Below are 18,081 nucleotides of genomic sequence, written 5' to 3' on the forward strand. Positions count from 1 at the left end.
AAAATAATGGAGTCGCCAGTTAATGGAATTGGAACATCATCAGCGTGCAGCCAATTTTTTAAGCAAGACCACATTTCGTGTACGAAAACCCGTCAAACGCTGGTCGAAAACATGCAAAATGAAAATGAAATAAATTTTCAGCATTTATTGAAATATACAACTCGTTAGTTGAAATAGTTCGCAAATGGCATTGGTGCAAATCGGTTTATTTGCATTGGATCGCTAAATACAATAAAATTCGGTATGGATATAATATTGAGTAACCTTGACAAAAGTGGCATCGAAGGTAACGGAAATTATTCACTAGCATTAGCCCTCGCTTGGGTGATACTAAATGTCTATGAATATGCTGAATATCGTGCATTACCGTTAATTATATCGCAATATGCGAATGATCGTCAGCATCTCAGACTTCACGCGGATTTGATCCAAACATTGATGGTGCATTTGGAGCGTCGACATTATAGAGTTTACATTTTGGAGCAAGAGAAATTATTTGGTGATGTTAGACGTATCGAATGGGGCGGCTCCTCAAACTCAGCGATTTGGTTTGTCGATAGTTGGAACTCATTTCAGTAAGTATTTAATTCAGTTTTCTAAGTTTGTTTCTCATGTCTCAAATGTTTTTGTACGCACTGCTGAGTTGGCCCCGTTTTTTTTTTTAACTAAATGTGTACTTGTGATAAAAATACTTAAAACTTTTGAAAAATTTTAGTTGCATCAAAAATAAAATAATGTATAACTTGAATATGGATCTATCGTGGAGCTGATTTTGAAGAACTCTGATTTCATTGCTTTAAATGTCGACACAGATTTGTGACTTTTCTTGTGTCAGAATTTTTCAAAATAAAAGAATTTGATAGAAAGTAATTTTAGGTTTTTGTTCTGATAGTAAATAATTCCATCTGCCTTTAAACAATTTAGCGAAACTACTTTTAATGAGTCGCTATAACACGAATTACTCTTTAACCTAATTTTTGGATCATACGTTGACAGTCTTCTGAAATTCTGAAGAAGATGGAATTGTACCGTATATTCTTGAACCATTCTGGGACTACTTTGAGACTGTTTCATGGACATTTCGGAACGAAGTCAGAAGCACTTCGGAATTACATATTTTAAAGAGCACTTCAGAAAAACTTTTTGGGGCAATTTCAGGGTCAATTTTAAATTATTTTCGGAATATTTTCTAGGCTCTTTTGGGACTAACTTAGAACAAGTTCAGGATCACTTCAGGATTATTTAAGATACAAACTAGGGGCAATTTCTATATCGTTTCGTTAATTTTTTGAACTCATTTTGGGACAATGACTTCGGAATTATTTTGGGTATCATTTCGGGATAGCTTCAGATTCATTGCGTGGCTATTTCGGAACAATTTTGGAACATTTTTGAAATCATTTTGAAAAATACCGAAATAAATCATGATATGATACTACAGCTGATCCCGAAATAATCTTGAAATTAACACAAAAATACTCTAAATATTCTCGGAATGATACCGAAATTGTCTTAGTATGATATTGTTACGAATATTAGCAAAACTAAGGAGTGCTGCCATCTCCAGGCCGATGCTAAGCAGTGACGTGAATTCACATCAATAATTCGATCATTATGTATCTACATAAACGAATCAATAATTGCGTCTACACATATGTACACATTCCGACGAGCAACATTTACATACAAGGCAGCGAGAGATGAGATGTCACACACAGATGAATTTACTTATACGCTTATGTGTGTGCGGGAGACTGTAAACTACAAACTCACATACATCTGAGAGACGCTGAAAAGTAGAAAATTGTAAACAAGTAGAAACTATATAAGAACTATAAACACTCGAAATAGTTGGTAAGTTCTGGAAATAGAAGAGCCTAGATGTATGCAGCGTAAACTATAAAAGCGGCACGAGCGAGTGAAAAAGTTTTCAGTTTGATTTGAGTTGTCAAGCAGTTTGATTAAAACGATATCTAGCGAGCAATAGCAGTGTTATTTTGAATAGTAGAGTTTCATTGAGCTATCAATCAGTGTGGTTATTAAGCAAGCTATTCGTTGCACAGTTTGTTATTGTGAAGTACTTTAATAAAGGCCATTTTGCATTATTACAAATTGGAGTTATTTATTCAACAGTTTAGTGATTCGAACTTAGCAGAGGATTGCAAATAAGAGGATTTGCAAGTAAATTCGTTACAATTGGTGTCAGAAGAGGAATTGTTGAATAAATTCCGAAGACTTCGAATAAACTTGGACATGGCAAAGTTCAGGAAACTGCCTCCCTATTAAGTAAACCAGCATATAAGGCTCATCGTGTAGAAGTAGAAAGGCCAGAATGGGTAGACACAATTTTGGAAGCACTGAAGGGATCACAACAGAAGAATGCCGGAGTTATTAAATGTTTCAAGTGCGGCAACCCAGGTCACATTGCACGTCATTGCGATCTTGGTCCTAATAGTTCCAACAATGTGGGTGGCCGTAAACGCAAAGCTGGCGGAAATGAGCAAGAGCGTGTCGAATGTAAAGAACGAAAACTTGCCCCGGCTGTTGAATGTCCTGTGATATCTGTGTCGCAAATTGGAAGGAAATCAAGCAGTCTTACCGTCAGAGGGAATGTGGATGGTAAAGAGCGTGAACTGACTGTAGATACGGGGGCATCTCATTCCTTGATTCGATCTGATTTGGTCTACAGGAGAGTAAAGTCATTACCTGGAGCAAGGTTGCGTACGGTCACAGGCGAATATAATCAAGTCCAAGGCGAAGTGGTATGTGAGGTATTAATTGGGAAAGTCATGGTTCTACACAAATTCGTTGTGGCGGAGATCGTTGATGAAGTCATATTGGGAGTGGACTTCTTGGTTGACCATGACGTCAGGATCGATATGCGGAGAAAAATTATGCGCTATAAGAACCAGGACATATCACTTAACTTTAGTTTGGAAAAAGGGTTCAGCAGTAATCGGGTACTGGTGGAAAAGACTCGACAAAGACCACGAAAGTCAAAGGCAAAGGTTGATAGATCGAATGGGCCAAATAAATCAAAATCAAAAGTACCTGCGAGAGAAACACTGGCATTGACAAAACCTAAAAGACGCAGGAAAACGAAGCAACGAATTTCCGAGAAAGAATGCGAGGGTAGTTTCAAGCCGGAGCGCACTACTCTTGTGAAATGTGGGAACGATACCGATTATGCAAAGCAAATCCGTCCAGCCCAAGCTCTACGAAATGGTTCATTGACCAAACAACAGAGTGTGAAGGAACGGCCCAGGGTAATGAGTACTAAGATGAAACACTGGCATGACAAGAACTTTAATTCGGAAGATTTCTTGGCGGGAGATTTGGTACTGTTAAACAACCCTCACCGGCGGAAAGGTGTTCCAGCCAAATTTCGGTGCAGTTGGGAAGGCCCGTACAAAGTTGTGAAGAAGATCAGTGATACCATCTACCGCATACAAACCACTGGGAAACCACGGATTAGAAGGGTGGTACATTTGGAGATGCTAGCGGCGTTTAGATTGGGAGATTTGTCTGATCGGGACGATCAGACTTAGGTGGAGGGCAGTGTTACGAATATTAGCAAAACTAAGGAGTGCTGCCATCTCCAGGCCGATGCTAAGCAGTGACGTGAATTCACATCAATAATTCGATCATTATGTATCTACATAAACGAATCAATAATTGCGTCTACACATATTTACACATTCCGACGAGCAACATTTACATACAAGGCAGCGAGAGATGAGATGTCACACACAGATGAATTTACTTATACGCTTATGTGTGTGCGGGAGACTGTAAACTACAAACTCACATACATCTGAGAGACGCTGAAAAGTAGAAAATTGTAAACAAGTAGAAACTATATAAGAACTATAAACACTCGAAATAGTTGGTAAGTTCTGGAAATAGAAGAGCCTAGATGTATGCAGCGTAAACTATAAAAGCGGCACGAGCGAGTGAAAAAGTTTTCAGTTTGATTTGAGTTGTCAAGCAGTTTGATTAAAACGATATCTAGCGAGCAATAGCAGTGTTATTTTGAATAGTAGAGTTTCATTGAGCTATCAATCAGTGTGGTTATTAAGCAAGCTATTCGTTGCACAGTTTGTTATTGTGAAGTACTTTAATAAAGGCCATTTTGCATTATTACAAATTGGAGTTATTTATTCAACAGTTTAGTGATTCGAACTTAGCAGAGGATTGCAAATAAGAGGATTTGCAAGTAAATTCGTTACAATATATAAAACTGTCCCGATATGATTCTGAAGTTTTTCCAAATTTTTTTTAATAAATCCGAAGTTATCCGGAAATTATTGCAGATTGGTTCAAAATTGTTTTGAAATAATTCCGGAAATAATATCGAAACGATCCAAAAATAATCCTGTTACTGTCCTAAAATGAGTTCAAAATAATCCTTAAGTGATCTTGAAATAGTTCCGGATTGATCCCGGAATAGTTGAGAAATTTTTCCAAAAATTAAGTATAATTGATCCTGAAATTGGCCTAAAAGTACATGAAAATAGTTTCGAAATTATTCCTAATATAATCCAGATCGGCGGCCACCGTGGTGTGATGGTAGCGTACTCCGTCTATCACACCGTATGCCCTGGGTTCAACTCCCGGGCAAAGCAACATCAAAATTTTAGAAATAAGATTTTTCAATTAGAAGAAATTTTTCTAAGGGGAGTCGCCCCTCGGCAGTGTCTGGCAAGCGCTCCGATTGTATTTCTGCCATGAAAAGCTCTCAGTTAAAACTCGTCTGCCTTGCAGATGCCGTTCGGAGTCGGCATAAAATATGTAGGTCCCGTCCGGCCAATTTGTAAGGAAAAATCAAGAGGAGCACGACGCAAATTGGAAGAGAAGCTCGGCCTTAGATCTCTTCGGAGGTTATCGCGCCTTACATTTATTTTATTTTATAATCCAGAAGTACATGTCCACCTTTATTCAATTTTTTTAGTATGTGTGAACTGATACCTCGTCATTTTAATGGAAAAATCGATAACTCTCGTTTTATGATATATTTATAAGTTTCACTTTTCTTCACTCTTAATGCAAATTCCGTTTTTACTGGCGACCGCTCATATGTATATCTGTATCTTTCTCTGACACGACAATTTGTAACATCCGTTATGTCACAAAAAATAATCATAGTTCTTTAATAAACGAGATTGTTTTTGGAAAATGCCTCAGGCTTTTCAGATTCTTAAAATTGTAAATTTGTTACGTCGGATACACAAGAAACGCTTTGCCAAAAGCTTAAACTTTGACAGATAAGCGAGCCCTAAGTTAAAACTCTCCCAAATTTTTGCTTCACTTTACGTCTCACAAGAACACTTTAGGGATACTCCACTCAAACCATACATTGAACTCATCTATCACATTATAGGCAAAGCGAACTCAGCAACTCAGGATTATCATAATTCATCTCATCAACTCAGGATTACCATGATTCATCTCATCAACATCATCTCATCATTATATTCCATCCTTTATTACTTATTTAATCTTCCAACTACCCGTAGAGCCCTATCAAGAGACTTAGATGATTCACGCAGCAAATACAAACGCAATGGTTGGTTTATTCTCATCTATACCGGCACGGAAAAAGAACGTTTGGAAACCGTAAAGCGAATATTTACGAGATTCTTTGAGCTTTACGTAATAAATATAAATGTTTTCTTATTAATGGATATAACACCGTTTGCTTTTACCTATTTCCCGTTTACCCGCACGAAATGTCATTCCGCCAAACCGGAACTATTATTCTCATTTCATAATAATCGTCCAAAGTTCAAAGTAGGATACAACAAGTTTTTTCCAACGAAAGTAAACAATTTTCATGGTTGTGAATTATCTGTAGTAACATGGCATAGTCCGCCATTTATGATTTTCGATCGAGATGAAGAAAGCGGTGCAATCAAGTCATTGGGTGGTATCGAGGGTATGTTGATTGCTATTATATCGGAGTTGATGAATTTTTCCATTCGAACTGTCGATCCAGAAATGCATGAACGAGGCGATATTTACGAAAATGGTACGCTGACTGGTGTTACGAAAATGGTAAGTTTTCTGAAAATGAATTGAGTTATATACTTATACTAGTAGATCCGGCAGACGTTGTTGTAATCTAACTCTGGTTTGTCTGCATTACTTTAAAGCGTGCCATAGCTCAAATGAGCTAGACCTGCTTCACACATATTCTTACTCTCCACCGTTCAGTCGTTGGCCAGACAGCAACGAATAAACACTGCGCCCAGCTCAAGGTGGGGTTTTTGATCAATCTAGCTGGCCAAAATTAAAACAGCAGTTATTTCTGTTTCACTTCATTATTATGAAAGGAAATATTTGACAGTAAATTCACGGTGTTCCGCGCAGAATTACTATGGATCGGTCCCCCGGTTTCGGATGAACCCATGGCCATTTTTTGACATTACATACATAAGATATGTCAATATGGGTATCAAACGAAAGGTATTTTACTCCGCATTTCTATTTACATTTTGAAAAAGGGTTGCCACTTAGGGTTGCCACCTCGGCTTTTTTTCCTATATTTCTTTGTTTATCCACTACCACCTCGGAAACGGCTTAACCGATTGAATAAAATTTGGTACATCGATATATTATTTCATTTTAAAACTGTTTACCTAGGTGTTGGCACTGAGGATGGTTTCACAAGGTTGCTACCATTTGCCAATATGGGTATCAGTCTCAGTATCGTTTTTATTATTAAACTGTGAAGCAAACACAAGCTTATGTATTGCCAAAAAATTACTGACATGATATGCTATGAAAAAAAGATATATCTTTTTGTTTGCAAGGTTTTTAAAAAATTTAATATTGAAAAGTAGTAGTATTACAAGTAGAATAACTTAGTAAAAACATGCGGTATAAAAAATCTTACATATGAATTAAAAGCCCTTAAAGAAAATGTAACTAGATTTGATTAAGGCTAAACAAGTGAACAAGTATTTAGGTTAGGAGGGTATATTGCTTTTTAGTCCAAAAATACATCGAACTGCGCACAATTTTTATACAAATTTAGATGTCCGCGCTTAGCTCCGTTGATGTAGCAGATGGGTTTTTAAGTTATACTATTCATTGGACATCTAGGAAGTATATTTTAAGAAAATTGGAATATTTTGAAAAATCGACTTTTGGCCAGCTAGATTGATCAAATATCCCGCCGTGCGGCTGTGGCAGAAATGTTAAGATTCCCTGTGAGAAATATTATGATGGGGAAAAGCAACTTTTAAGACGGCCTTTCCGTAATTAACTCATGGTTTAGATATGTTTAGGGTGAAGTTTTACCTTTTTAGGTTTGTTATAGCTAAACAATATAATTTTTTTTTTTTTGATAAAAATGTTCACAATAGTAAACAGTCTTGCTCAATAGTGGTTTTCAAACATTTTTGTATACGACTGGTATATTGCATTACATATTTACATATTGTAACGAATATTAGCAGCACTAAGGGATACTATCATCTCTAAGCCGATGCTAAGCAGTGACTTGTATGCACATCAATAATTCAATCATTATGTCTACACATACGTACGTACACGCAGCGGAGAAGCAACGCACAAACACTTGCAGATATCTTATCTGAGATGTTCCAGAAGTGTGCAATTATAATTGTGGAACTGTCGCTCACAATTACACGCGCATATGAGAGCTATATATATATATATATATAGCAGTAACTAAGTAAATTCTGGAAGAGCCTAGAAGTATGCAAACGAGAAATCCCAGAGTATAAAAGGCCGCCACAGTAGAGGCGCGACAATCAGTTTCATTTAATCAAGCTATTGGTTGTGAAGTTTCGGTGCATTATTAAATATTGGAGTTATTTATTCAACAGTTTAGCGATACGAACGTTAGTAGAAAGTTGCAAATAACAGGAATTGCAGTAAATTCGTTACAATATTTTAAAATGTTTGCTTAATTGGATGCTCATATCTATCTGTTAACTAGATTTTGATAATGAATATTAACATGTAGTCTTATTTTCTGTAGACAGAAAAGTTAGTTTGAAACACAAATGGGAAATTCATGGCCCTTAAGTTTTTTAACCGTGAGAAAAAAAACAAACCATATTTCCATTCTCTGGCCATTCGCGACAGCCGTTCTCCCTGCCATTTATTATTTGGTAGGTATGGCAATGGAGGAATGGTTAGGTTTTTCACTTGTATGAATTCGCAATGGTTTAGAGTAACTTAGCAAAATTGTAAAAAAATTAACATGAATGAATCTTTATGTTTTTTTGTAAGTCAACCACATAATTTTTAAACATTCCGCATTATTCGAGAAGATATAATATTTTAAGGGAGTGATCGCTACTATTCTAAGCGCTATTTGTCGTGTCAAGCCGCTTTTACAATCCAAGTTTCATGTGCACGTACCGTAAATAAATACCGGCCACCCCTCGAAGCGACTACAACTTAACGAATAAAGGATCTTGAAAATATTTTGATGCATTTCTGAATAAAAAATCAAATTTTCCAAAAAGTTTGATAAAACTGTTTTTAATAAATTTAAGTTGCCATTTTAAATTTATTTTTCTGCTGGGATGCTCTTGCTCTGGCTCTCACTAATACACTTACATTCAAATTTTTTCCACCACTACTTTAAATTCGTATTTACTTATTACCCCCTCTCTTCTTTCTTCACTTCCTTTTAGTCGCTCCTCTTTTCCCTCCCTCTCTCACTTCGTTTCTCAATCTCTCAATCTTTTTCTCTCCTTGGCTCTTGCTGTACCCAACTTCCTCTCATTCTCCCGCCCTTTCCCGCTATGTAGTTCAACATCTGATTTTGTAGAATGCTCTCGTTAAACGAATGTTTTAAAGGATGGTTGACAGCGAACACACGCACAAAGTGCATATTTTGGAAAATGTAGTTTCAATTTAAAAAATTTTGGTTATATTAGAAAGCAATCAACTATTTTTGGTTTGATCCCTCCAACCTTCGGGTCTGTGGATTATATTCGCCTCTGATAAGTGTGTCCTATGCGACAAGCATGCCTTACTGCCGGTATAGCCCTTGTTGTTGTTGTTGTAGCGATAAGGACACTCCCAGACGGCCTTGGGAGTGTTATCGATGTTGATTGTGCTTTGTTCCGGATGCAGATCCGGTATGTTCCGGTACCACGCCCGACCGTCTCGGGAACGATTTGGTATGACCACATGTCACCTTCTAGGCCATACCGCCCTCCCACCCCCTAGATGCGTGAGGAGTTCGTGACCGCCGTAAATAGGTGAGGTTGACAATTGGGTTGGAGAAGCTAAATATTGCGCTGACAACCCCATGAAAGGGTTGCGCTACACAACTCATTGAATCTATTTGGTATTTTAGTCGCCTCTTACGACAGGTATACCTACCGCGCGTATATTCTAACCCCCTGACCCGCTGGGGCCGGTTAAGCCCTTCTTGGGTTGTCTATCAAACTAAATGCCAATTTAATCATCTCGGACTTATGCTGAAAGGCACTTTACTGACAGAAGTCAATTTAACTGCCCGATTGCGTTAACCGGAAATGGTAAAAGCGGCTCTAGAGAACAAACTTAAAGGCGGCGGCCGAATGACATTTTTCATATAGATGCGTTTAACACAAGCTTATGCATTCCAATAACATCGCCGCAATCAACCAAGATTTTGCGTTTGAAAATATGAAGGGACTTCATACTTGGCAAGTTATGTTTATTTCGCCCATTCACATACAAAATTTCGCGAAGCACTGTTATAAACATTCTCCCTGTATAACAAAAATATTTGCTAACATATTTTGTGTCGTATTCGATTGTTAAATTGCAGTTTTTAATTACGTAAAATGTTAGAAAAGTTACCAACCAGTAGGAAAAATAATTTCACTTGCAGAGTGTGCCAACACTCTTAGCCAAAGCGAATGTCAAATTCTTCTTCTTATGATTTGCCTCCAACAAAATTTGGGAGTTGGCTACTTTTCCATATCAGATGGCGCCAGTGCCGCTCAATCTACCGTTCTCCATAAAAATACGTGCAATCTACTCATAATGCATAAGGTTGAGTTAAATTCATCGATATGAAAAACTGCTTATTTGACGGAGATATATTAATATAAAATTTGTTTTCTACCCCTTAGATAAACCAAGCTGAAGCAAATATCACCATTATATTCTTTATGTACGAGCTAAAGCGGGCCAAAGTTATGGATACATCATTTTCTTATATGAGTTTTCCACTGCTCGTCGCCATACCACATGGACGTCCACTGTCACCGATTCAGCGCCTTTACCGGCCATTTAAATATATAATTTGGTCGCTCATTGGTTCTAACATTATTCTCGCCATTATAATTATTTATGCACTGAAACTTTTAGGAAGCAAAAAAATTATTTCATTTGTCTTTGGTAACAGCAATCGATATCCATTTAGTAACTTTTGGGCCTCAATTTATGGTGGCGTTATTCATACTCATTTGCCATATCGCAACTTTTCACGTTATATTCTTGGTTTATGGCTATTGTGCACTTTGGTCTTACGCGCAGCTTATACAGGGCAACTTTATACAATTCTGCAGGATGGACGTGCTCTAACACCTTTGCAAACATTTCAAGAAATCGTCGATAGAAATTTCACCGTCAATACGGTGTCAGTGTTAGCTGAATTACTAAGCGCAACATTTGGCAATGCCTCCCTTGGTTTTACGGATGGTGCCAGCAATTCAATGCCAAATATTATGAAACGAATCGCTCGCGGCAGCAAAGAATGTTTAACCATAGTTGAGCCGGCGTTGTTGTATTACAATTATGAACAAGAAAATGAGGACGAGCGCGTAGCAATTTTGCCACAAAAATTAATAATGACACCACTAACAATGTATATGTGTAGACATTCCTATCTAATTTGGCCAATTAATAGGGTTCTTCTAGAGTTAAGTGCTGTTGGTATTATAGATAAATTTAGAAAACGTTATATATTAAGTAATGAAGTACAGGAGTTGCAAGAACCGGTCAAATTGACATTATATTTGCTTTTTGGAATTTTTGGGCTTTATGTTGCACTAATGTTACTTTGCACTTTAGTTTTTATTTTGGAGCTTTGGACAACGCGATCGCATTTAGCTAAGTTGTTAGTCGATTTTTTGAATTATTAGAAATGCAGGAGCTAATTTGTTGTGGATGGCGAATGAACAAAAGCTTTGACAGACCACGCCACTTAATCTTGATTCGCTGAGCTTTTTTTTTTTTCGAATCAAATTCTATCATGTCAGATAAAAGTATTGTAAACTCAGACAGATCAGTTAAACATCAATACCTCAAAAGCAATGTAAATGATTTTATGGCAGAAATACAATTGGAATGCTTACTCGAGGGGATACCCTTTAATAAAAATCTTTCGAAATGCTTGAATTTGGGATCTTAGGATAGGTTGTGCTGACCAGTCCGTGAGGACCTCACATAGAGTATATGAGTAAACCAGTCCATAGGGTTACCAGAAGTTTGTTCAACGACCAAACTAAAAAAAACCCTATTAAAACCTAGACCTCTTGCCAAAAAATAAAAGTCTTCTAGTACGTATACTGCTTGCTGCTTCTAGATCTTACAGCTGTATCACTCCTAGAAGCAGGCGTCTTAGTTTGGCAAGCTTAGTGCACGAGCCCAAAGCGTACTCAATCGTTTTCTCCTCCAACCGAACTTCCTACAACTGCTTTCATTGGCCAAGCCTAATTTAAAGCGTATGACGCCAGAAGGCAGTATCCAGTCAGAATACCTGTCATGAGTCTACAGTCGTCAATTTTTAATGATAGCTATACCTTTGTTAATTTAAGGTTATAAAACGTACACATGATCTTCGACACTTAACAGTCCTGCACTTGAGCCCACTCCTTTTCCGCTTGGTCGGTCATGTAAGATCAAATGGCGTAGGAATTAGACGTTCACCTCGATGGCTACCCAACGCCGATCACCGAAAAATCATAGGTGTAACGTTCGACAAGACTCTTGTCTTGAAGGCAATTGCCTACGAAATTGTATATACAAAGTCGCAACAAAATTTTCAAGTAGCTCAGCGACAGCTCCTTGGGAAAGAGTAAAGAATCGCTGCTAACAACCTATAAAGCAATTGGCCGGCTGCTCATGTGCTACAAGTCGCCAGACAATGGAAAACACTACACTCAGAACTGCCATGGGAGCTCAATTTAAAGCAACATGAAGAAATGCTGAACAGACGGTTCCAGCTAAATTGTCACAAAATGACTTCCAGGAGGATAGCTGACATCTGCGTAAGCTTCTTGATGAGATTCGGCATTTACTAGCTCTGTCATTTGAGCCAGATAAACACAAAAGGGTCCCAACCCTTAGATAGTCAGTGCGTATTGTTTGGGATTTTGGCAAACGAGGATTAAGTATTCAAGTAGTTAGTTTGAGCGCATGAAATACTCCCAGCGGTTTACGGGGCTTAGAATATATCCGCGGCAGGTATGCCTGTCGTAGGGGGCGACAAAAACTTACAAGGGATTGCCAGTGCAATATACAGCTTCTCCAACCAAATTGTTAACCTCACCTACCCGTGGCGAATCCTGTTTCTTTAACAGCCGAGGCTATGGTGACCCCAAATTCCTCAAAGATATTTGGGGATTGAAGGGCGGTTTGGCCTAGAAGGTTTCAAGTGGTCATACTAAATCGTTCTCCAAATGGTCGGGCTAGTACCTCAATAGCTCTTGTTACCGGAACGTACCGAATCCTCATCCAGCAAAGGACCATCAACATCCATAATATTCCCCAAATGCTTCGGCGGTGTCCTGATCGCTACAACAACAACAACAACAGCGCTTGAATTGCCTTTAAGAAGTTTTGTTTCTAGGGGTAATATTAGTATATACCACTAAAAAATATATTAAAATTACTACTAGAGAATTTCACTTTCTTTAAATCAAAATGAAATATGTTACCACAATAGATGAGATAGTTTTTAAAGACATCTAGAAAAAATTTAAAATAAACAAGTAAGGAAAGCTAAGTTCGGGTGTAACCGAACATTACATACTCAGCTGAGAGCTTTGCAGACAAAATAAAGGAAAATCACCATGTAGGAAAATGAACCTAGGGTAACCCTGGAATGTGTTTGTACGATATGGGTAACAAATGAAAGGCGTTAATAGGTATTTTAAAAGGGAGTGGGCTTTAGTTCTATAGGTGGACGCCTTTTCGAGATATCGCCATAAAGGTAGACCAGGGGTGACTCTAGAATGTGTTTGTACGATAGAGGTATCAAATTAAAGGTATTAATGAGGGTTTTAAAGGGGAGTGGCCCTTAGTTTTATATGTGAAGGCGTTTTCGAGGTATTGACCAAAATGTGGACCAGGGTGACCCAGAACATCATCTGTCGGGTACCGCTAATTTATTTATATATGTCATACCACGAACAGTATTCCTGCCAAGATTCCAAGGGCTTTTGATTTCGCCCTCCATAACTTTTTCATTTTCTTCTACTTAATATGGTAGGTGTCACACCCATTTCACAAAGTTTTTTCTAAAGTTATATTTTGCGTCAATAAACCAATCCAATTATCATGTTTCATCTCTTTTTTCGTATTTGGTGCAGAATTATGGCATTTTTTCATTTTTCGGAATTTTCGATATCGAAAAGTGGGCGTAGTAATAGTCGCATTTAGGCCATTTTTTATACCGAGATAAAGTAAGTTCAGATAAGTACGTGAACTAAGTTTAGCAAAGATATATCGATTTTTGCCCAAGTTATCGTGTTAACGGTCAGCGGAAGTACAGACGGTCGACTGTGTATAAAAACTGGGCGTGACTTCAACCAATTTTGTCCATTTTCACAGAAAACGGTTATCGTCATAGAATCTATGCACCTACAAAATTTCACAAGGAGCCACGCCCATTTTGCAATTTGCTTTTATTTTTGTATTTTGTTGCACCATATCATTACTGGAGATTAATCTTGACATAATTTACTTATATACTGTAAAGATATTAAATTTTTTGTTAAAATTTGGCTTTAAAAAAAATTTCTTTTTAATAGTGGGCGTGTTAGTCATCCGATTTTGCTAATTTTTATTTAGCACACATATAGTAATAGGAGTAACGTTCCTGCAAAATTTCATTATGATACCTTCAACGACTGTCAAATTACAGCTTGCAAAACTTTTAAATTACCTTCTTTTAAAAGTGGGCGGTGCCACGCCCATTGTCCAAAATTTTACTAATTTTCTATTTTGCTTCATAAGGTCAACGCACCTACCAAGTTTCATCGCTATATCCGTTTTTTGGTAATGAATTATCGCCCTTTTTCGGTTTTTCGAAATTTTCGATATCGAAAAAGTGGGCGTGGTTATAGTCCGATATTTTTCATTTTAAATAGCGATCTGAGATGAGTGCTCAGGAACCTACATAACAAATTTCATCAAGATACCTCAAAATTTACTCAAGTTATCGTGTTAACGGACAGACGGACGGACGGACGGACATGGCTCAATCAAATTTTTTTTCGATCCTGAAGATTTTGATATATGGAAGTCTATATCTATCTCGATTCCTTTATACCTGTACAACCAACCGTTATCCAATCAAAGTTAATATACTCTGTGAGCTCTGCTCAACTGAGTATAAAAATTTAAAATAAACAAGTAAGGAAGGTTAAGTTCGGGTGTAACCGAACATTACATACTCAGTTGAGAGCTATGGTGACTACATAAGGGAAAATAACCATGTAGGAAAATGAACCGAGGGAAACCCTGGAATGTGTTTGTATGACATGTGTATCAAATGAAAGGCATTAAAGAGTATTTTATGAAGGAGTGGGCCATAGTTCTATAGGTGGACGCCATTTAGGGATATCGACATAAAGGTGGATCAGGGTTGACTCTAGAATGCGTTTGTACGATATGGGTATCAAATTAAAGGTATTAACGAGTATTTTAAAAGGGAGTAATCCTTAGTTCCATAGGTGGACGCCATTTCGAGATATCGCCATAAAGGTGGACCAGGGGTGACCCTAGAATTTGTTTGTACAATATGGGCATCAAACGAATGGTGTTAATGAGTATTTTAAAAGGGAGTGGGCCTTAGTTCTATAGGTGGACGCCGTTTCGAAATATCGCCATAAAGGTGGACCAGGGGTGACTCTAGAATGTGTTTGTACGATATGGGTATCAAATTAAAGGTATTAATGAGTATTTTAAAAGGGAGTAATCCTTAGTTCCATAGGTGGACGCCATTTCGAGATATCGCCATAAAGGTGGACCAGGGGTGACCCTAGAATTTGTTTGTACAATATGGGCATCAAACGAATGGTGTTAATGAGTATTTTAAAAGGGAGTGGGCCTTAGTTCTATAGGTGGACGCCGTTTCGAAATATCGCCATAAAGGTGTACCAGGGGTGACTCTAGAATGTGTTTGTACGATATGGGTATCAAATTAAAGGTATTAATGAGTATTTTAAAAGGGAGTAATCCTTAGTTCCATAGGTGGACGCCATTTCGAGATATCGCCATAAAGGTGGACCAGGGGTGACCCTAGAATTTGTTTGTACAATATGGGCATCAAACGAATGGTGTTAATGAGTATTTTAAAAGGGAGTGGGCCTTAGTTCTATAGGTGGACGCCGTTTCGAAATATCGCCATAAAGGTGTACCAGGGGTGACTCTAGAATGTGTTTGTACGATATGGGTATCAAATTAAAGGTATTAATGAGTATTTTAAAAGGGAGTAATCCTTAGTTCCATAGGTGGACGCCATTTCGAGATATCGCCATAAAGGTGGACCAGGGGTGACCCTAGAATTTGTTTGTACAATATGGGCATCAAACGAATGGTGTTAATGAGTATTTTAAAAGGGAGTGGGCCTTAGTTCTATAGGTGGACGCCGTTTCGAAATATCGCCATAAAGGTGTACCAGGGGTGACTCTAGAATGTGTTTGTACGATATGGGTATCAAATTAAAGGTATTAATGAGTATTTTAAAAGGGAGTAATCCTTAGTTCCATAGGTGGACGCCATTTCGAGATATCGCCATAAAGGTGGACCAGGGGTGACCCTAGAATTTGTTTGTACAATATGGGCATCAAACGAATGGTGTTAATGAGTATTTTAAAAGGGAGTGGGCCTTAGTTCTATAGGTGGACGCCGTTTCGAAATATCGCCATAAAGGTGGACCAGGGGTGACTCTAGAATGTGTTTGTACGATATGGGTATCAAATTAAAGGTATTAATGAGTATTTTAAAAGGGAGTAATCCTTAGTTCCATAGGTGGACGCCATTTCGAGATATCGCCATAAAGGTGGACCAGGGGTGACCCTAGAATTTGTTTGTACAATATGGGCATCAAACGAATGGTGTTAATGAGTATTTTAAAAGGGAGTGGGCCTTAGTTCTATAGGTGGACGCCGTTTCGAAATATCGCCATAAAGGTGGACCAGGGGTGACTCTAGAATGCGTTTGTACGATATGGGTATCAAAAGAAAGGTTTTAATGAGTATTTTAAAAGGGAGTAATCCTTAGTTCCATAGGTGGACGCCGTTTCGAGATATCGCCATAAAGGTGGACCAGGGGTGACCCTAGAATTTGTTTGTACAATATGGGCATCAAACGAAAGGTGTTAATGAGTATTTTAAAAGGGAGTGGGCCTTAGTTCTATAGGTGGACGCCGTTTCGAAATATCGCCATAAAGGTGGACCAGGGGTGACTCTAGAATGTGTTTGTACGATATGGGTATCAAATTAAAGGTATTAATGAGAGTTTTAAAAGGGAGTGGTGGTAGTTGTATATGTGAAGGCGTTTTCCAGATATCGACCAAAATGTGGACCAGGGTGACCCAGAACATTATCTGTTGGATACCGCTAATTTATTTATATATGTAATACCTGTCAAGATTTTAAGGGTTTTTTATTTCGCCCTGCAGAATTTTTCATTTTCTTCTACTTAATATGGTAGGTGTCACAACCATTTTATAAAGTTTTTCTAAAGTTATAATTCGCGTCAATAAACCAATCCATTACCTCACCATGTTTCATCCCTTTTTTCGTATTTGGTATAGAATTATGGCATTTTTTTCATTTTTCGTAATTTTCGATATCGAAAAAGTGGGCGTGGTCATTGTCAGATTTCGTTCATTTTTCATACCAAGATAAAGTGAGTTCAAGTAAGTACGTGAACTAAGTTCATTAAAGATATGTCGATTTTTACTCAAGTTATCGTGTTAACGGCCATGCGGAAGGACAGACGAACGACTGTGTATAAAAACTGGGCGTGGCATCAACCGATTTCGCCCGTTTTCACAGAAAACAGTTAGCATAATAAAATCTATGCCCCTACCAAACTTCAAGAGGATTGGTTAATTTTTGTTCGATTTATGGCGTTAAAAGTATCCTAGACAAATTAAATGAAAAAGGGCGGAGCCACGCCCATTTTGAAATTTTCTTTTATTTTTGTATTTTGTTGCACCATATCATTACTGGAGTTGAATGTTGACATAATTTACTTATATACTGTAAAGATATTAAATTTTTTGTTAAAATTTTACTTTAAAAAAAATTTTTTTTTAAAAGTGAGCGTGGTTCTTCTCCGATTTTGCTAATTTTTATTAGGCGTTCATATAGTAATAGGAGTAACGTTCCTGCCAAATTTCATCATGATATCTTCAACAACTGACAAATTACAACTTGCAAAGTTTTAAATTACCTTCTTTTAAAAGTGGGCGGTGCCACGCCCATTGTCCAAAATTTTACTAATTTTCTATTCTGCGTCATAAATTCAACTCATCTACCAAGTTTCGTCGCTTTATCTGTCTTTGGTAAGGAATTATCGCACTTTTTCGGTTTTTCTAAATTTTCGATATCGAAAAAGTGGGCGTGGTTATATTCCGATATCGTTCATTTTAAATAGCGATCTGAGATGAGTGCTCAAGATACCTCAAAATGTACTCAAGTTGTCGTGTTAACGGACGGACGGACGGACGGACGGACATGGCTCAATCAAATTTTTTTTCGATCCTGATTATTTTGATATATGGAAGTCTATATCTATCTCGATTCCTTTATATATGTACAACCAAGCGTTATCCAATCAAACTTAAATGGATTTCTGTGAGCT

The 18,081-nt window shown here is 37.6% G+C and overlaps 1 protein-coding gene across 1 annotated transcript; it reads left to right on the plus strand.

Moving 5' to 3' along the window:
• The first annotated feature begins 243 nt into the window (after nt 1-243).
• Ir7c (Ionotropic receptor 7c) lies at nt 244-11,123 on the plus strand. The gene is made up of 3 exons (XM_067780219.1): nt 244-575; nt 5,517-6,054; nt 10,110-11,123. The coding sequence occupies exons 1-3, from the start codon at nt 244-246 to the stop codon at nt 11,121-11,123; spliced, it is 1,884 nt and encodes a 627-aa protein (XP_067636320.1).
• Nucleotides 11,124-18,081: the final 6,958 nt, after the last annotated feature.

Source organism: Eurosta solidaginis, chromosome 4 (genome assembly GCF_040869045.1).
Source record: "Eurosta solidaginis isolate ZX-2024a chromosome 4, ASM4086904v1, whole genome shotgun sequence".
NCBI classification, from domain to species: Eukaryota; Metazoa; Arthropoda; class Insecta; order Diptera; family Tephritidae; genus Eurosta; species Eurosta solidaginis.

Coding starts and splice junctions, on each gene's coding strand:
- Ir7c (XM_067780219.1), top strand. CDS start 244: ATGGATATAATATTGAGTAACCTTGACAAAAGTGGCATCGAAGGTAAC. Junction 576..5,516: donor GATAGTTGGAACTCATTTCA/GTAAGTATTTAA, acceptor AACTACCCGTAG/AGCCCTATCAAGAGACTTAG. Junction 6,055..10,109: donor TGACTGGTGTTACGAAAATG/GTAAGTTTTCTG, acceptor TCTACCCCTTAG/ATAAACCAAGCTGAAGCAAA.